This window comes from Taeniopygia guttata, chromosome 4 (assembly GCF_048771995.1).
Source record: "Taeniopygia guttata chromosome 4, bTaeGut7.mat, whole genome shotgun sequence".
In the NCBI taxonomy this organism is placed as follows: domain Eukaryota; kingdom Metazoa; phylum Chordata; class Aves; order Passeriformes; family Estrildidae; genus Taeniopygia; species Taeniopygia guttata.
The window spans coordinates 43,344,202-43,365,250 of record NC_133028.1 but is presented as its reverse complement, the minus strand read 5'-3'; the positions used below and the strand labels follow the sequence as shown (position 1 = coordinate 43,365,250).

Here is a 21,049-nt window from a genome sequence, read left to right as displayed (position 1 = left end):
AAGAATGAGATTGGACTAGGTATCTCCAGAGGTTCCTTCCAAGCCTAGTTAGTCTGTGATTGAGTACTGTGATATCTTTAATGTATTTTGTCACCAGGTCCCCATCTCCATTCTGCAGTGAGCATGCATTTTCATGATCTTTCTTTTGCTGTTGAAGCTCTTCTTCAGCTCCAACTGGGCTTTGGCTTTCCTCATCCTTTCTCTGCATACTCAGGCACTTTTTCCATATTACTCCTGGGTCACCTTTCCCTGCTTCTGTCTCTTCATGTTTCAGACTTTTTTAGGAGCTCTTAATTCATCCACACAGGCCTCTTACCTCCTTTCCTTGATTTCCTTCTCTTCTCCCAACTTAAAACATATGACTATCAAACAAGACTTTTTATAAAAGTAGCATAAAAATTTCAGTAAGTATAATTTAATTAAAAATTGTTTAAAATTTCACTATGCAGTTAAAAACTTTAAGATATGCTTATGTGTGATCTTGAAATGATTATGACATTTATGGAGCCATGTAGTAAGCTCTACCTTTTAAAAATTTTTGCAGATTGTCTCCCTATAAATATGTACACAGTTCACTGTGTGAATGAAACAGTACAAGACCATTGAGGATGGAGATGTTTCTATGAAAAAGTCCGGGGGTGGGCAGACCAGTATATTTTTCCTGGTGTGATTTTTCTGGTTTTATCTTGGGAAGCTAGTATGGAGTTGGAAAAAAGAGTTCTCTAGTTCAGGTTTTCTCCAGTTAAGGAAGTTTCAAATTGATTGGGCAAGCTAGCTAGCTTGAAATAAACTGTTTTTCACAGTGAGCTCTGTGAAGGTTATTTTTGTAGCAGATTAACTGTGATGTGCTTAAATAACCCAAACATTCTCAAGCTTATGACTCCCTAACTTAATTTCTCAAAGTTAAGTATCCTAAATATAGCATGTTCTTGTAGCCTAATTTATACCTTGTCTGTCCTAGTCTTGTCACTTTGTGTGGGTTATCCCACCTACATGTGTAAGGAGCGATTGACAAGTATGTTCCTATCTCCAAAGCTGCACATTGCTGAATGGGTTGTCAGAGCCCAGATTTGTATTATGTAGCTGGGCATGTGCATTAACTGGCTGTGCTGGAGAACCCTGCCTTGTCTTTTGGTTATCTGGGTGTTATTGTACTTTTTACTCCCTTACTTCTAACACAGGAGTTGCTTGAGGCATCAAAAAGGTGATTCAATTAAACTGTTTGCAGAGCAGGGGGGAAGGCATGTCTTTGTGCAAGGTCACAAATTCATTTGAAAACACAGGAATAAAATGCTTTGTCTGTAAAGATACAGAGCTAAAGGAAATGTTAATTTGGTAGGTTTTTTCTGTTATTTATTTTTTTTTTCCAAACCATCTTTTATTCTTTCTGGGATTTAGAAAAAAATAAGATTATCTTACAGAAACTGTTAGTAAATTAAGACTGGTAACTTCTGATGGCATGTCAGTTACAACTTGAAATTATACAGCTATGTATGTTCTTCCCTATATTTTGATGAATAGGAAAAAAATACTCAGGAGAATGTATAGTTCTGTTCAGAGAATGGTACAGAGCCATACCACTGGATTCTGTGACATATTTCACTGGCTATTTCCTGCTGCACTTCCAAAACTAACATTGAGCTCTATCAATTTAATACTAGGTCTTCTGGGGCCAGATTATACAAGGGTCTAAGGAATTGAATAAGACTAATTTTCTCCTCAGTTGAAACCTCACTGAAATCCCAGAGTGAATCCAGAATAACTCCATAGAAGTAATTTTTACTGGTTCTGTTAGTGGCTGTATTGCCTTATTTTGGTCTCTATGTAGTTGTTAGTAGACTGTGTTTATTTACCTTATTATTTTAGGTGGTTACAGCGCTTCTGTAGAAATATAAGTGAAATCCTTTTCAGAAGATCTTGAATATGTATATATTTTGTAGTCAAAACCACATGCTAGATAATTAGGAGCCAAACTTTGGTATTTATAAATATTTTGTTTCCTTTGATACAATTCAGATTGGTTATATACATTCTTTCACTGTAAATGCATGTGATTTCATTTTAGTTTGGCATTCAAAGAATTTGGTTGACACAGGCAGCTATTCAGACCATCGTGAATGTTTATGTAATTTGTGGTACTTCAATTTATTGAAGAAAGCACTAAAATCTGAAAAATTATATGATAAAAGCAAATTTTTAATGTCAGCATTTACTCTTCTAATACATGGCATTTAATTGCTAACTATGATCTAATTATTTTTATACTTGGAAAGCTTGGTTTCATCTGAATAGGCTTGGTTTAGTCTGAATAATGGAAATGTGTACCAGCTTTTTGACGTAAAACATTGCTGTTGCCCAAGTGAATGGAATTGCTCTACAGAGGTGCTGGCACAGTCCTGTCAAATAAGCTCTGTCAAATGGACCTCAAGTCTGCTGCACACTAACCCATCAAAAAAAAAAAAGCCTCTGACATGGTGTGCTACTGTGATAATTCAATAATACTTGTTTGATGATTACACAGCTCAGCTAGGGGGAAATGACCTGTAAATTATACTCTACAGATTAGAAGGAGCATCTTTATAAATATCCTACAAGACTGTCAGTTCCCATTTAGGAATAATACCATCCTTCACCTTACTGAAAAGCTTTTGGACAGCTTCTATACAAATGTGTAAACCAAGTGTCACTGGAAAACTTAGAATAGCCTTGTGGTTTGCAGAAGCCCATTAATAGCTGCAAAACTTAATTTTACCAGCTATGGTGTGGATATATGTAAAGATGCCTCTCACTACTTGCTTCAGCTATGCAGTTCAGTTGAATTTTAACCTGGTATAAACTGAAGCGTTTTATAAACATAAGCTGAAACAGTTCGGGTTTTCTGGTTCCCCCAGAGGGCAAACATCCTCTGTCCCTCACCCTGCTTGTCCCTCTCTTTTGCCAGGACAGCTGTTCATACCTGAAACTGATTGAGGTTAAAACTCACTTTTACTTCTGGATAGTTTTAATCTGAATCAATTTCCTGATCCAATTCATTGTGCAGCAAGAACCCTTCTGCCTGGATAAGTAGGGGGCAAGAAGCTGAAAATTAATAGAAGAGACTGGAAATAGTTGGATTTTTTTTTTTATCAGTGAGGTGAACTTATTCAGGTTAAAACTGCTTGTGGATGGATCTAGAGGATAAGTTCAAAGAAGAACAATCGTGGTCTTTTCTTGGGCAATATGAAGTCCTTGTAAGAAGGGATATGTGATGGAAAGGAGGAATCACGTAGGCATATTCATGTAAGTGGGCATGAAGCTGTAAATTAGAAAATATATGTGTGATTCCTAAGGGAAGATGGCCAGTAGTAAAGAATCCACGTGATTGGCCTAACACAGTGAGTGTAATATATTAAACTGAACTTGCAATGACAGTAATTTCTATCTCTTTGCTATTACTTGGCAGAGTAACTTGTAAAAGCTGTATCCCTTTACAGTGTTCTGCCTCACCATCTAATTAGTCATCAGAGGAGGCGAGGAAAGATTTGCTGAAAATTACTACATAATTATAGAAGGGTATTACATGGCTGAAAGTGGTCTTGTCTTTTCAGTCATCTCCAGTCAAGTATCTCTCTGGCCATGAAGACTCTCAGCTAGTCCTTTTTGTTGCAGTTTATATCTCACAAAAAGATCTGTAACAGCTGATTTTGTATAGAAAAACATAGGGATGAAGTGTTTTAAATGGTATTTTTAGATAGACAGTTCATATTTATATTGAAAAAAAAAAATCCAGCAACTTCTAGTTGTTATGTTTGTGGGTAATCAAAATTAAAATGGTAGAGTAGTGGTCTGATTAATGTAATGGAAATGAGTTTTGTTGTTGTTGTTGTTTTTTATTTTTAATCCTGTAGTTTTATTTTAAGAGCAGAGATATCCCTGGTCTCTGCCATTAGCAGGAAGGATCTAATGCAAGGGATGCTACTGGTGGGTTTCTATTTTTGCTGTTGAGGAAGTGGTGGATTTTATTATTGCTGAAATACCTTTATCAGAAAGGTATTATCAGAATATAGCTTGAAAATTAATAAAAATTTAATAAAAAAATTTTTATCAAAAACAAACTTGAAATTTAATTACTTAAGAAAGGGTTTTTCTAGAAACCCATGTCTTGATTCTATTAGTCTCCCTTTGTTACAGTATTTTTCTTGACATTTGAATTATCAAAGGTGGAGAATTTTCAAATTAAATATATGATTTCTGTAAGTTTTGGCTTGTTGTTTATCATCTTTTCAAAGATGTTCATTTCTGAGGGCTAGTAACTAAAAGCTTACTTGGGGAAATGATACTGTGATCAATGTTTACAATAACAGTTTTTATAGAACTGCCTCAGGATTTGACTGTAGTGGACATACTTGACATGGGTAGCACCTGTTTAGTTCTCTAGGAAAGTTTGTTCTTTTGTTGTTTATCTGAGTACTGATTTGAATTTATTAGAAATGATTTCCCTCTTCCCCCAAATCTCTCATGAGACATTTGTTTAAAAGGAGACAGCCAGCAGGTAGACTGAATGAAGCTTAATAGCATGGCTTTGGTATCGTAGAAAACAGAAATCTTCAATAATAACTGCACAAATTGAACCGGTCTCACTTTCAACACTCCATGTTTTATGTATGATGCAGTCTGTAGAGAAGGTGTGCAGAGTTAAAAGGATTTTTGCCAGGGCTGGGTTTAGCCTCATCTAACTGATTTCTCCAGCGTCTTTCTCTAGTTAATTGCAAAAAGAGTCAGCTCTCCAGAGGCTCAATCAGAGCAGACTAATATATTGCAGAGAGTAAAAGGAAAATTAGCCTCGTGGAGTTAAAATTAGCTTTCTTGAATACTTCTCTAGGTGCCTTGAATCTTCAGAAGTTACACTCACTATCAGATATGCTAAAAGGGAGAAGTAAACACAGAATGCACGATGGCAAAATAAGATACAGTAATTGTAAAAGCACAGACATCTGTTTGCCAGGTTAACTGATCTTTTTCCCGAGCTGCATACCTGGCTTGCATTTAAGTGCCCAGCAGCAATATTTTTGTTTGATTTGCCCTGGCAAGGAAGCAGAAGGTTGGTCTCCTTGCTAGTTTGTAGGGATAAGTTGCACACAAAGGCACACTGAGGGAACACTAGGACTTCTAGAACATGATAGCATAAAAATTGTTTGTGCAACTTTAACATGCCTGCTTTTAGTGTTGCACAGTGACCCTGAAAAATAGACCCTAGCTTCATTTATTGAGGAAATTTGGAGTGTGGTAGATAAGGCAGTGTGTTTTCACTAAAAATTGAAAAAGATTCTGACAAATCCATTTAAATCTTGACAAAACTTAGTCATCTTGTCTCTTTCTTGGAAAATGGTTAGTCAGATTCACCAACTATTTTCCCAAGAAGAAAGAAAAATTTGATACCCTTCAAAAACCTTTGGTATAACTTGATACCCTTCAAAAACCCCCTCATTCAAAAAAAAATAGGATTTAACAAGATTATAAGTAACTGCTTTATGAACTATTAGGGCTTCATTAATCATTGGTGGGTTCTTCTAGCTCTGCTTAGTGGTATCAGTGAAGTGTTGCCTATTAAACATTACTTCATTTTTTGTCTAGAGCCCAAGCTGTTAGGAGCACTGAAGATGCTCTCAGAATGTAACATTTCTTTTTTAAGCTGCTCTCCAGCTGTCCTTAGAAGGCTTTCTTCTGCTGCTGCTTTTTGTTTCATTCATGGTATGCACTTTGAAAAGCTTGTGGGTTTCTCTCACTGGTAGAAATTGTAGGATGAGTTGTCCAAAGAGTGTGGGTTTAAGAAAAAGGTCACTGCCCTTGTGAATCTGCTGGCTTTTCTTGCTTTCATGTACAGCTGCAGTATTTGATACATATACATTCTGTCAGCAAACATTGGTGAAACTGACAGCCAAGAACTTGCTTCTTTTTCCCCATAAAGGATGAAGAAGTGACATGGAGATGTAACGATGCATTACTTCTGTCTGGCCTTTCCTTGGCAGAGAGTTTAAACTTGTCCATGAACTGTATGGTGTCATAATGATGTCACATGATGGATTTCTTGGGCTTTGCTTTTTACCACTCACTGCGATAAAACAAAAAAAGGCAAGAAAAGACAGTTCTTAGGACAACAGACACTTTCACCAGAAGGCTATTTATTCCTTTTTACACACAACTCCCCAGATCTATTCCAAGAAAAAAAGGTTTCTGATTAGAGCTGGGCTGCTTCTATTTCCTGATGAAAAATTTGACTGTTGCTACTTCACTGGTGCTTTGTTTCTAATACCAAAACGAGCTAGCATCCTACTGTATTAATGATGGTGTAGCTGAATATTAGAATAAAGCCTCAGACTGAGAGTGATTCAATGACGTTAGCTTTAGAGCTTCTCTCTCCATAAGGTCTGCAGGCTGTGTACCCCATTCCTATGTTCTGCGTAACCACCCAGAAGCAGCTTGTGATCTTAAATGCTTTAAAGAGAATGTTTGCATCATGACATTACTGTGTACATGGCTAACATGCAGCATAATGGAACAGGGATTTTAATATTTACAGCATGTTACGTAAACGTTGCCCTTTTGAGTATTTTCTAAATCCTCTTAGGTCTTAGATGACAGCTTTGATTTTTTTTAAAATAAAATCAGTCTTTTCATTTATCCAGCTAAGTTTAGTAAACAAAAGATGTTTAATACTTCCTTTCATATAGACAGATTCTTATTTTTAAGCTTATTAGATCCCTGGGTAGCTATTTAAAAAATGCTGACTTTGCAAGAGCAGTACATGGTGCAGAGGTGGGCTTTGGAATGTTCTGTGCTTTGACAGTGTGTTCTGTGAATAGATAATCTCCAAGGGATTGCAATAAGCAGAGAAGCGTGGGTTATGGTATGCAAATGTCACATGGATCATGAATTCTATTTTGATCTACTAGTAGTCAGTAGTGAAGATTTTGGGTTGGGCTTTATGTGTGAACATATTTGTATATATACTCCTTCTAAAAATTGAGTAAAATGAGAAATTGTGCTGTGGCAAAATAAAAAGAAGGAAAATAATGACAAAATTCGGGATATCTATGGGAATTTTCTCTTTAAAACTACAGGACCATGACTTTGTGCTTTGTACTGTGCTTTGATTCTGCTCTGACATTTAATTTTTAGTGAAGTGGTAGATGCAGGCATTCACAACATCTGAAAATGCTTCTGAGGGACAGCAGAAGTGTGATGCAAAGGAGATGACATGGGCAGGAAGGTGTTGGGGATCTTCTAGCATGGTTTGATCCTTTGATTTTCACTATGTGTGAGGTCCGGGGTGTCAGTATGAGAGAGGATGTTTTCCTGGGGATGCAAGAGAGGTAGGAAATGTGTTCAAAATGCTTGCAAGGCAAGCTTAAGAGGGAAGACTCAGTGTTTTTGTGGCAGCGTAATGGATGGAGAGAGCTTTGCTGGGATGTACCTTTGCAGAGGATGGATGGGTGGATATTTTGTGTGTGCAGTATGTTTGTGTTTGCAGTATTTGCATTACTTTTGCTTACAGGTGACTGTGGAGGAAGTGATGACTACGACTGCATACCTGGATCTCTTCTTGCGCAGCGTTTCAGAGCCAGCTCTCCTCAAGATTTTCCTCCGCTTTATTTTGCTTCACCGACACGAGAATGTTCATATCCTGGATACACTTACCAGCAGAATCAACACACCATTCCGGGTAAGACGAGCAGAAAGAAAGTTCAGGAACTCATTGTGGATGTAGGTTCACTGTTTAAGTGGGAGATTTCATATATTACAGTTGGGTACTTGTTTAGCTAGAAATTTTCTCCCCTCCACCCAATGGTATGATTTTTCCACCCTCTCAATTTTGTGTGTGTGTGTTTTGACATATAGCAACTACTATACAAAGCTAATAAACCTGTGAGGTGGTTTCACATATATAGGAAATGGGATAGATGTAATGAAAGCTTCTGAAGTCTGAATCCTGTTGGAAGATAAAATGTGCATTTGGAAGCATTTTTATTTTGACCTGGATTAGTGCTAGGGAGATAACTCTCCCCGGGTCTTATAAATATACTTGTGGTGAGGAGCATTTTTGATCTTTGGAGTTTTGCCAAGCAACAAACATTTTTAAATAGTCTGTCTGGGGAAACATTGGGAGCCCTCTAAGGAAGTCTCCAAATGGATCCCAGTTGTTAACTGCGATCTCACTGATGTGTTTCTCAGGAATCTATAGTCTCTATTTCTGTAGCATGTTTACTTAACTATGATGTTGCCTGTTTTATTTGATTAAAAGAACATGCTTTCTTGCTCAAGTGATGAAGCTCCTGCCTCCTTCTCTTTGCCTTCATTCCCTTGTGCAGTAGGGCTTATCTCAGGTTTGTGCTGAGCCCCTTCTCAGCCTAGGCACAGTGCAGCACAGTGGCTGGAGGGCTGCCTGCCAGAGAGGGAGTAGTTACCTTTGCCAGCAGTTGGATATTCTGGAAGGAAAAATGACTACTTGTTGCACGGAACTACTTCAGTGAGCCTTGCTTGTCTGGCAACCTTGGCTGACTCTTGAGTGATGCAAAGCTTCATGGATGAAGTTGAGAATACTGTTTCAGTGCAAGTGAAGGCTTAGAATGTGCAGTAATGTTTTAGAGAAGCCAGAACACCAACATGTGCATTAAATTAGTGTATTAGAGCCAGTAGCTTCTTTTGAAAATTGTTTTGAAATGTAAGTGCATGCAAATATCGATATATATGCTGCTGTTAGTGCATCTCTAAGATGGATTAACTCTGAAAACTGAAACAGTTCTGTCAACAAAAATGCAAATGCTGTTGTCTCTGCTGATCATTAATTACTATTCCATAGGCAAGCGAGATGGGAATTGTAAAGAATTCTGCAGCCCTGAGCAGCTCAGGATCTCAGCCAAAGTGGTTCGGTGATGCTAAAGGAGTTTTCTGCAGTATAGCTCAGACAAGTGCAAGCATAGCACAAAAGCTGTGTACATTACTATTGATGAAAATACTAATTAATAATTGACAGAGTTAAACTAATTTAGAGACAGATGCCTGAAAGGACTTATAGAAATACTATCCTCTTTGTTTCTTGAGTGTATTGTAAATCTTATCTTTTTACACAGTACAAAAATAGACTTGGATTTAGTTATTCAGAAGATTCCAGATTTGCAAAGACTAATGATTACTATTTCCCTGTAAACTTAAATTTCTTAAATACAGGATAATTTGAGGCAGCAGCAGGGGTTTTTGAAGTTTTATGCCATGAAGAAAGGTTATACTTGACTCCCTGTAAATTTCATAGGGGAAAACCAGGAAATCTGTTTTTCTCTATGTCCTTCCCCCAGTTAAAGAACACCTTTTATGCAAAAATCTGACTTGTTTCAAAGGCTTGTTGTGAAGCTCTTCAGCCATTCAGCTCCTTAATGTGCAGAACACTAATAATTCCTTATACCTAAAGGAACAGAAACCTGAAGTGATTTATAACTTTTCTTTCAGAAAAGACCTGGTTGTTGGTTCAAATTCTGTGTCAGAGGTAAAAACTAAAACACTATATTGGAAGTTACAGGGTTCAGTTCATGCTAAGTCAAATTAAATTAATAAATTTGAATAATATTTAAGACTGTTTTTTTAATAGCTTATTTGAAGGAAAATTCTGTTTATGATTGTATTTTGTTAAAATGTAACATATTACATGCATAGCGCTAGACAACTTGAAAGAAAAATCTCATAGGGTGCTGGCTAAATGAAATATCATTCTAAGAGTGTCTTATAAATCATGATATTCTGGCAGAGCCATTTTATAATGTAGTATGCAGGGAAGATTGGAAAGATACAATTTCCAGATCAAAAGCTGACAATGTTTATCATTTTCCAGCTCTGTGTGGTCTCCTTGGCGTTGTTCAGAACACTCATTGGCTTGCATTGTGAAGATGTGATGTTACAGCTAGTTTTAAGGTAAAGCCCAAACTCTTTTTCCCATTCTTCATCCTAACTCTGGGATGTATGGTCTCTCTCTGTGGATGCAGAGCTGGGTGGGAGTTCTCCAGGAGAGCAGAAATCCAAGTAACTACAGAGATAAGAATATTTATGGTCCCGACAAAAGTCTACCAGACCTGACAAAGTTTGATTTACATCCTGAGATCTCCAGAGCAAGAGATTTGTCTTGTGATTTATTTCTATAAAAGTGAGAGAAGCTAAGAATATATTTATCACCTCCAAAGTCCTTATTCCCTGCTTCTAAATGCATAATTCTTCCCTCATGCATGTTTTCTCTAGTGTATTATGCACTGTGATACAGACCTATATACTGTTTGCAACTCCCACCCTTCTTGTTGCTTTCCACCTCTTTGATTCCTCATTCAGTGAGAATACTGCATGTTCCTGCACTATTCTAGTAGATTAAATGATGTACTAAATGCAGTGGTAATTTTTGGTTTTAATTTGTGATTCTGTACATTGCTTCAAAGTACTTACATTTTGGGTATGTTTATTAGATGAGAACTGGTTATTTATTTGGAAATTGGTGTAGCTGACTTGGGCTTTTAGCATGGCAGATCACATGAATATTCCAGATACTGTCTGTACCTCCACACATAGGCATTAAGGTGAACTTCCCTGTAGATCTGGCAGTGGTGCCTGGAAATACTGCTAGGACCTCTGTGAACACAAGTACGTCACCACTCTAGCATTAGAGTGCTGTGGTTGATCTTTTTGTTTATTTAGGGAATCCTTTAGAATTTATTTGCATTTTAAATGGCAGATCATTGGTGCAGTTAACACTGAGGCTCTTATAAAAGTGCTTTTAAAAAGTAAAACCAAAGTGTTCTAAAGAAGTTCAACATGAGACTGTGCTTCCACTGTTCCTTAGCTTCCTCTAGCTTCTTTCCTCCTCTACCTAAGAGCTCATTCTTGATCTAAATGCTTGGATGACCCTTCCCTCATTTTCTTTCTGGCTGCTCATCTGGCAAACAGCCTCTCTCTGAATTTTCCAGGAAAACAAATAAATTGAGGATTCTGAGATAGAGTACATTCATAGCCAGACCAGACCATTCTGCTGGCCTTTGTCATCTTCCTGTCCCACACTTCCTCTATACTTTCTTACAACATGTTTGCTCTGACCTGCAAAGGATTTCCTGTTCTGATGCAACTGTCTCCTATCTCTGCTCATCTTGACAGCTCCTTATCAAACCAAGCATCACAGTATAAAGAGTCATGGTTTCATGCTCTTGAGCGGTTTAGAAAATGGATCACTGTAAATATTATTATTGCTATTTCGTTTGAGAAGGCAGGAAGGTGGGAAAGGAATTCTGTGTGTTGTTGCTTTCTCTGACGTGAAAGGATAAGTGATGCTGGGCACTGCTGTTTCAGGTATCTGATCCCGTGCAACCACATGATGCTGAGCCAGCGGAGGGCTGTGAAAGAGAGAGACTGTTACTCTGTATCTGCAGCAAAATTGCTGGCCCTGACACCTCTCTGCTGCTCCACTGGAATCACTTTGACACTTGAAAGCCAAGGAAAAGACTATATTCTCTGGACAAAACCAGCACAATCTAAAGGTAATTGGTGCTCAGGGGAAGGTGAAATCATTAACTGAGTTTTGTGGGAGGAATTGTGAAAGAATAGAAGGGGAAGGAAATGTGGTGGGCAACAATAAACTGGCAAATCTGGAGTAGAAAGTTTGTTTAATTTCTTCCATATGTTCAGGTCTATCAAAACCTTGTTTTAACAGCTGTCCAGCTTGACTGTGCATTTATGACAATAGTGTACTGATACATGGCAGCAATTCTGGCTGCTTCAGAGTGGTTGCTGTATTAAGGTTTGAATGCAAACTGCTCTCATAGAAATCTTGAGTTATGGTTCTGTCTTTGTGATAGGAAAAAGTCATGTATTTATGAGCAAATTTCAATTATTGTGCTTTGGTCTTCCTGCCTTATTGGATTGTTAGGGTTAAAGACTCTCCCTGCAATGTCTTAGTGGATGCCTTGTTGAGAAAATTTGATGTACTACTCTTGATACGAGTTGTCGTTACTTCCAGATCCTGGTACACACTCTTCTGAATCTGCATGCATTGTGGAATATGGAAGGGCTGTGGACATCAGCTACTTGCAGTACCTGGGGGAAGCTCAAGAAGCCATCATCCAGTGCATGAAAGATTGTAAGGTTTGGTCTGCCTTGTATGATGGAATAAATCCTGATCCAGACACCTTTATCCAGACGCTTGCAGAGGAGAACAGTACAGATGTGGAACACCCCATGTTTCGGCTCCAGCAAAGGACACCTAGCACATGTAGCTCTGCTCAAGCGACTCCATTCAGTGAGAAGATGCAGCTGGAGCTAGAATGGGATGATAGCTATGACACAGGGATTTCTCCTGGTTCTAATGTGAGCTCGCTGCAACCATATGATGAGCTGGGAAGCCCAGAAATGCAGCCACCTGCAGAGCCGCCAAAACACATTCAAGAAATGAAAAAAAATGCCATTATGCTCATCAAAGGCTCTTACATAGAGGAGTCAGACTTTCAGGATGATGTTATGGTTTACAGGTTATGTGCTCAGAAGGATACTCAAGATGATGATAGCTCCAAGGAGAAAGCTTTAAATATAGCCAGAGAACACAAGGTGCAGAGCCAGAATGTAGTCAATGGGTCTCTTGCAAAGACCCAGCTGGAAATGGACTTGGATGAGCACAGTAAGAGAAATTCAAGCTCAACTAAAGGTGTAATGAGAGAACAAATAAACCAGAAAATGACTGAGATTGATCCACAGCCAGACTTAGAGTTAAAGATTTCTTCTCAGGAGGCAGATTGTAACTTAAGTGTAAAACTGCTGGGCACAGATGGTGAGGATTTCATTGCACAGTATGACAGAATTATTAAGGAACTGGTTCCAAACAGTGCAAGCTTGGAGGAGCAGAAGTTGGATGCTCCTGATCCTGTCTCTCCAGCAGAAGAAGAGGAGGACTTTGAGAATTTCTCAGCAGATACCCCTTCTGCAGAGAGCATATCATCTCCCTTTGGACCAAAGGAGGATGTGTCTCCCAAGCACTCTCCAAGGAGCCAGAGTGCTCCATTTACAGGTGCAATGTCCTGTTAATTACATACATAACAAATATAAGAAGGCATGGTGATTAAAGGTGGCCAAATGAGGTCACACTGGCACACAATACAATCACAGAGCAAGGGCGAATCCTGCCACTAAACAGGGTATAGCCTAAATAGTTGAAACCACTCCAAGGAGAGTGAGAGATCCAATGTGAGAATACAGCAGAGTCATCAGTGTGGTGAAAGCAAATGGTAGTGTTTCAGGGTTTATTTTCTTGGTAATTGTTTAGAACATTGAGCAGGGGTTATGTTGTTTGTATGTGAGATCTCTGTCATGCCAGAGGAAGCTTGTTCAGTTGAAAGGTGTTCAGAGTAGCTGTTTTAATATACAGAACCCAAGTAAGTAATTTGTTTTTCTGGTAACTTTCATCTCTGATGGGATGATACAACATCACAGTGCCATTTTTCCTCTTTCTGCTATTCCACATTGTAGCAGAAGGTGTCAGCACTGGTGCCATGTCTGTACATGCCTGTCTCCCTGCTCTGCCCTGACATCCTCTTCTCCAGTGTCAGGTCTGCCCTCGCTATTGGCATGCTTTTCTGTCTAGTGCCAGGCAGCAATTTAAGATTGCTCTCTGCTGACTGTCCAAGCTATTCAGGAATGACATTACTACTGGAGGTCAGAGTGGGCTTTTGATCTGTATTTGTGCAGCTCCTTGCACTGCAGACTCCTGGTCTTTAATTAGGTCTCCTAGATACTAGAGTAATGCAAATAATAAAAATAATCATGTACTAGGTTTCCTCACCCAACAAAAAACCTCTATAAGATGGATTCTCGTTCATTTGGAGGGGGAAAATGTGTGTTCATTGAAAAGCAGCCCTTTCTGGTCAGCTGTGGCCAGCATGCTTGACACTGTTTCTTAATTGAAAAATCCAGTCTGTTTTTTAGCTAATTTGCTATTTTTGCTGTGGTGGCAATTTCCTTGTACCGGAAGCTAATTGTATCCAGATCTTTGTTTCATATCATCTGCTGTCAAATGTAGCTCAGAAGTGTTCTCTCTGTCTCTCATTCTTCATCTAGTCCCTCTCTCCATTTGTTCATTTTCAAAAGCCCACCCCTCACCCAAACCCACAAAAACCTCAAAACTGAGGAAAATTAAGTTAAAAGCTAAACACAATAAGCCTAGATGTTTGCTACCCATCTACAGTGTGTTTTACTCTCAGATTCCTGATCTGGCTTTAATGGAGATCTTAGTGATTGCATGTAAGGAGGTACTCGCAACAAGACCTTGGAAATGTTAAAAATTGCAGGGCCTTTCGAAGATAGCAACCTGGTCTAATGAAAGGTGTTCCTGCCCAGGGCAGGGAACTTGGAACTAGATGGTCTTTGAGGTCCCGTCCAACCCAAACCATTCTATGATTGTGTATCTAATTTGGGATGCTGTATTATGTTTGTAGATGTGTTTGATAAAGCTTTTAGGTTGCTTTTACTGTTTTGGGATGGCATTAAGGGATGAGGCCTGTCTCTGGCAGAAGTTTCCCACAGCCAGTAAGTGTGAGCAATGCAAAGATGCTCCCTCCAGGCCTATGGATCTGTGAAGAAAATATCCTCTTGGTGTGTTATATCCATTGTAAAAGCATTAAACACTCTCATCTCTATTTTATCTTGTGGTGTTCAGGAACAGGAATTAGTATTTTGTTTCCTCCTTCTCCATATATCAGTGCTTGACTTCATGGCCATGAAATGAGTAATTTTTTGACTTCTTGTCTAGTTACTCTGTTTCTTACAAGGCTTCTAAATTTTGTTTATATCCTCTGATTCTCATTTAAATAAATTCTTGGGAGTGAAATTCATGCTTTTTAATTTTAAAATATTTTAAGTGATATTTGTAAAAAGTGATATTTTAAAAATATCACTTTTTACAAATTTTTTAATGTATTTGGTACCCTCCCTTGCAGCTTCAGCTTTACCTACTCAGCTTTGAAGTGTTACCTAGAGAAGAGAAACAGTGACACATCTCAGCTCCTTTCGCCATCCCTTTTGATACAGTAGACTCTCCTCCAGAGCTCTGTGAAGATGTCACCATGAAAAGGATAGGTTATGTTGGGACAGAAGAAACTGTATCTCAGCAAAAGTGTTTGGGGCTGCTCCACTGGGTACCCGGGCTCTGATGGCTGCCGTGGTGGTTGAAAGGCAGCAGCCACATAAAGCCTTGTCAACGCTGGCCCTCCCACCTTTCCTCTTGCAGGCAGAGCTGTGCCAGCATTAGCCCTGAGAGATGAGTCTGGAAGCAGTGCTTGCTTTGTGCTCACAGTTGCTGTAAAGCATGACTGGTTCCAGCCTTTAAGTGGAATAGCAGCAGGGGCACTCCTCATTGATCCTTCCTGTTGCTCTGGGCCAGAAGTGCCTTAGCCTCTGCCACAGTTTCCAGCAGGCACACTGAACTGGGCTGCCCTGTGCCCAGCCAGCTTGAATGGCAGCCATATGCAAGCTGAGGGAAGCTGGAATGGTGTTGGATTATGGCCACCTGCTTGACCCTAGAAATGCCCTTAGCCTGTATCTTTTGCCAGGTTTGAGGATGGGATATTCAAAGATAACAGTGCTAATCATCCAGGGATTCTTCTGCATGGTTTTCCTAGCTCTTATGCAACTGGAATAGTGTGGTGGAATTGTGGGTGGGACAAGGGACATTGGTGGAATTGTGGGTGGGACAAGGGACATTTGTAAGACTTTACTTGTGAGTAGGTCCTTTGTAGTGGCTGTCTCAAGCATCTCCCCAGCTGTGTGGTCTAACAGTGTAGTGTTTGGGCAAAGTCATTCTCAGCCTTGCAAAGGTTTCTTAAGCTTGAGCACTAAGGGTTTATGTACTTAATGGTAAATGTTTGTGTATTTCAATGGCTGTCCTTCAGCATGAATACACAAAATAAAGCTATTATTTATTGGTGGCGTTATTATTTATATGATAATGCCTATGTCTACCAGCAATTATGCTTATAAATCTATTTTAATGTCTTCCCTGCTTTGTGTGACGGTTTGGTATACTGAAGATGCCTTTTCTTATGATGGGAACTATCACTGCTTGATTTTTGTGTTTCGAATAGCATTTTCATATTTTCTTTCGAACACCAGTTTTTTTATAGAACAAGAAAGCTAGCAATAATTCACTTTGCCCAGTCCTTACATAGAAATAAGGCACAGGAGGAGTCAAAAGAGTAGATTCTATTTGCATTAAAACTAGTAGTACCCTTCCAATTTCTTAAAGCAGAATAGACTGGTAGACTGTAATGTCCTCAGCAAAATCCTTATTGGCACATGTAAGTGGAATAGTCATGCCTGTTAAATATGTCATTAATGTAAACTGATTGGCTAGGTAGCAAATGTGCTGCTAACTACAAAAGCTTTCAACACCTCTGTTAGGTCTGCTTTCCCTGTTCAGCCACAGTTTGGGTTTTCTCCCTGCTGTCTTTAATTAGTGTGTGGGAGGGCTAATTTGGTTGGTTATAATGGTCAAAATTCCCTTTGAATGCCTTTTTCCTAGATCTTAGGGTTTTTCTTCTGTGAAAACGAGCATTGATTCCTTCTTATTTTCTTGCAGGACCATTCATCAGTGTAGTGTTGTCAAAGCTGGAGAACATGCTGGAGAATTCTTTGCATGTAAATTTGCTGCTTATTGGGATTATTACTCAGCTGGCAAGTTATCCACAGCCGCTTCTTCGCTCCTTTCTGCTCAACACCAACATGGTGTTTCAGCCTAGCGTGCGCTCACTCTATCAGGTATTTACCACAGGTGTTAGCCATGCCTACTGGAGCAGTATCTTTAGTTTCTCCTTAAACCTTACATTAGCTCCTTTTGGTTTCACATGTAGCTTTCCTACATGTCTGTGAACTTCTTATTTCATTTCCATGTTTTAATTACATTTGTGCAAAGAACTGGAAACTCTGTATGACCATAGCTTTTGTCAGAGCTCTATTTTAATGCAGGTGGAGAAAGCCTGAATATTCAGTCTGTGACTGCACTGGGAGCAAAGGAGAAAGAAGTAATTGTTACTGTTGTTTTGGCAGGTGCTGGCGTCTGTGAAAAATAAGATCGAACATTTTGCTTCCATTGAAAAAGACTTCCCAGGTCTTCTTCTGGAGGCCCAACAGTACTTGCTTTTTCGTGTGGACATGTCTGATGCTGCGGAAGAATTGCTCACCATAGGTAAATGATAAGCACGCTCAGAGGAGGGCTGGTGGAATGACTTACCAGTTATCCCTGTCCTTTTCACCCAATGATTAAAAGGTGTCGTGTGCTGTGAATGTCATTAGCCAGCTGTATCCTTCTGACTTTAAAGTGATGATGCTCAGAACACAATGTATGGGTCTATTTGGATATTCTTTGCTGTTTACAAGGTTTTATTTGGTATATAAAATGTCTGTTTAAAGAAGTTACAAAATCAGTTCTTGGCTTACTGTCAGTAAACAAACCCGCTTTCAAAGCATGAGGTAAGGTGGCATATGTGCATGATTTAATTTTATTTTTAGCCTGACCTTCAGCTAGGTCATTGGTTCTTTTTGATAAATGTTAGAGAGGATGAACTGGTTTCTGCAACAGTTGAATAAGGCTTGGTGTCATGGTTTGGACTACCACTGAAGGACATAAGACACCTGAAGTTTTCTGGCTAGTATCTTTCTTGTATGATAAACAAAGCAAAACAGAGAAAAACCCAAAAGTTGTGTGTCTAAGAGCAGTGGGGAGTTAGACAGGTATCACCCCACCAAGCCAGCTTTGCAGGGGACTCTGCAACATCTGCTGCCTTTCAAGCACAGTGCATAACTTGTCTTTACAGTTACCTGTACTTATTTTTATCACTGTGGGGCAAGCAAGTAAAAATAAACAAAATGAAGTCTTAGCTGCCAAATAAGAACCTTCCAGACACAGGCAGGCAATGGGTAGAGCTGAAGCCCTGCCCTGAGGGCATGCTTGTTCTCAGCTTGCTGCTGAGTGGGTAATGTTGGATGCAGGCTTCTCTTAAAAGCCAACTTGCCACACGATGGGAATGTGTCAAATTTGGTGAGTCATGAAGAGCTGGCTCTGCAAGAGGGTTCAAGAGAGGCTGCATTTACAGGTGTGTGCTTACTCATCTTTGGGAATCAATAATCATGCACTCTGCCCACACTTCTGCGATGATGTTGATGCTTCTCTTGGATTTCCAGAAGTGTGGAAATCAGGACTCTTTATGTACCATTTTAATTGTGTTTTCATTTTTCAAGACTCTGCAGAATAATCTATCTAGTTTGTAGTCAGCATAATATGTGTTTCTAAGGTTTGCAGTACATCTAGTTTGTAAAATTATGATCTTGCTAAGGCTGCTTCCCAAAGAGTTGGTCTGTGGAAGGTGCCTGCTGTAAAAAAGCTGTGTATTGCACATGTCAGTAGCATTTTAGGCTCTGCAGTTTGGTGCCATAGAATAAAAGCCTAACAATTAGATGGCATTGTAGCTAGCATGTGGGAGATGAGATTAGGAGGCAATATTCAGAGTTATTTTCTTTCTCAGGTGCTGGCAATCAGAAGTTTCACATAATGCATTCCCAAAGACATTTATTTATACTTCCTGTTCTACGTCAGTTTTCTTCTGTGGGCTTCAGAATTTGCCAGGTTGACTCATGCTGGTCATTATTTAGGAATTTGAAACAAGGCTGCTTAGTCACCCGGTTAGTATGCTTTCTTCTGTATAGTAGCAACTCCTGCAAAGAAGGCTTCTCTTGACAAATAAGTAGAGAGTAAGTAAATGTCTGGATAACTGCAGACTTGGTTCCCTACAGGACTAGTAATGCAAGTCATCAGACTGTAATCCTTGGGGAGAGTTGGTTCAGTAGCCCATCAACCAGTAGTTCATTACATTGATTAAAAAGTGCAAGATAGGAACTGCTGCAATAATGGTAAATGGAAAAAAAAAACCCCAACAAACCAAAAACAAACAACAAACTGGGAACTCCCCATGGACTTCTTTGCATTAGCTTGAGTGCCATCTCTGACTGTCAGACATATTGGTTGCTCTCAGAGGGATTTTTCCCCTGAAAAGAAGTGGTGAATTAACGCCAGTGTTCTATGCAGGTCTGAGCATAGCCAGCCTCCTACAGAATTCACATATGAAAAACTGAAGCCAGAGTTAGTGAGGAAGACAAATGTAAAACCAAAACATTATAGAGAATTTTCTCTCTTTACAGGGTTGGTCTCTGAAGGTTTTTGAACAGAAATTGTACAATTTGTTCTTTTTTGCTTGCAGTAATGTGTGATTTCTTTCCCAGCAGCCTGGGCTCTGGTTACACATCTAAAGCTGTCACGATGTAGTTCCATGTGCAAGCTGCCCCTCTTTCAGTGTGTTGGTAACAATCTTCAGAGCACTCATTTGTTCAGTTTTCAATTGTATGACTCAGATTGCATCCTGACCCTAGAGAGAAGTGAACAATCCTGATCAAAGAAAAAAAAAGCACCTAATCTCTAGTTTCTAGATCAGCTTTCTGTGCTTTTCTGGATTTTTGGGGTTTTTTTCCAAACAAGCAGTTGAATCTAAGCAAAAAATGTTTTTAGAGATGTATCAGTTTTGATTATTTTTAAAAGGAAGAGTATAAAGAAAAGCAAAGTTTTGACTTTGCTTTTCTTTATACTGTGCTAGCATTCTGGTTATATTGCCTAAACTATTAAAAAAACCCTTAAAATATTAATTATGAAATGTTTTGACATTAGAAAACATTGAGAAAAAAATCTTCAGGGGAAGCTTAAAACTTTATATTTTCATTGTAATCTATAATTTAAGTTGTTTTTCCTCCCACAGCCAGATTTTCTCACGGAATAGAAATTCCTGTACTCTGTCTCCAGTAGGTAGAAATCTGTAGAATAACAACATGAATGATTGATAAGTCTGGAGTTGGAAAGGTGTTTCAAGCTCAAGAAAAGTACGAGTCTGTTAAATGATTGAGATGAAATTTTTTTTCAAGTGTTTGGAAGAGTAGAGTAATTCCACAGTGCCTTGGGTGAAGTACAGGCAAGGAACAAAAGTGCAGAGCTGTTGAACAGAGGGATTGCTGTGCAGCACTGAGTGGCCTTCATCTACAGCTCCCTGTGTTTGCTGCTTGGAGAGGTTCAGAGCAAGGCTGGCGTCACTTGAGATTGTTACTTTAACATAAACTGTGTGCAATGTGAGGGAAACCCCTTCTGAAGGCAGCATTGCAGTTTTGGGCTTGTCTGCAGTATATGAATTAGCATAACAGCCCTTTTATTTCTTTTTAATGATTTACTTATACATCTCAGGAGACCATCCTACTTGTAAGTTAGACAGGACTTCATCTGTCTCCACTGTTGGCCTCAATGATACCTTGTAGCAGTGAGTTCTACAGGTTAATTTTTCTTTGAAGAGTATTTATTTCCATCAGCATTAGATTTTGTCACCTTTTTAGTTTCAGTGAATTAATTATCATCTAATTAAAGGGCAGTTCTGCTTCAGGTTGAAACAAGGAGCAATTGATTGAAATTTAAGTGCTTCTGTCACTAATTCCATGCATTCTGATACTTGGGCTCTGATCCTCTGAACTCTGGTAGCAGAGATCATATAGCAGAACACACAGTGGCTTTCACTTGCTCTCTTTTTAATGGTTAGTTGCTTTACAGGGAAGTAAGTGTAGTTAGTGGGGCCTATAGCTGCAGAAATTCCAATTTTTAATTTTTTCCCCTTAGTTTCTAACTTGCTTCAAACTCATGTGGTGATGTGATAGCTCAGCCTCAAACCCACTGACATGGTGATTCACAGGGAGAGGATAGAGAAAGAGAAGTAAAAACAAAGACACAGTTTGGTCTGGGGGAGGTATAGAGCATAGTATTCTTGAAATGGAGACAACCATGCTGGCTCTAGATGGGTAGATATTATCTGCTGTTTCAGAAGGTAAATCCATATTACTCTTTCCCTTGACTCCTCTTCTGCCCACATATTTCTCTCATCAGAGCTGTAACTGAATGATATACAGCCCGGGGAAAGATAGG

General features: G+C 39.1%; 1 protein-coding gene across 7 annotated transcripts in view; it reads left to right on the top strand.

Annotated features, from left to right (window-relative positions):
• The window catches only part of FHIP1A (FHF complex subunit HOOK interacting protein 1A), a 79,246-nt gene that overhangs the window by 56,714 nt on the left and 1,483 nt on the right, over positions 1-21,049 (top strand). For all 7 annotated transcript variants that reach the window (XM_072928474.1, XM_072928475.1, XM_072928476.1 and 4 more), the window contains 6 exons: positions 7,535-7,702; positions 9,863-9,942; positions 11,356-11,543; positions 12,023-13,063; positions 16,625-16,803; positions 17,092-17,230. In XM_072928474.1, the coding sequence (XP_072784575.1) occupies positions 7,535-7,702; positions 9,863-9,942; positions 11,356-11,543; positions 12,023-13,063; positions 16,625-16,803; positions 17,092-17,230 (1,795 nt within the window). The remainder of the gene's footprint in view (positions 1-7,534; positions 7,703-9,862; positions 9,943-11,355; positions 11,544-12,022; positions 13,064-16,624; positions 16,804-17,091; positions 17,231-21,049) is intronic.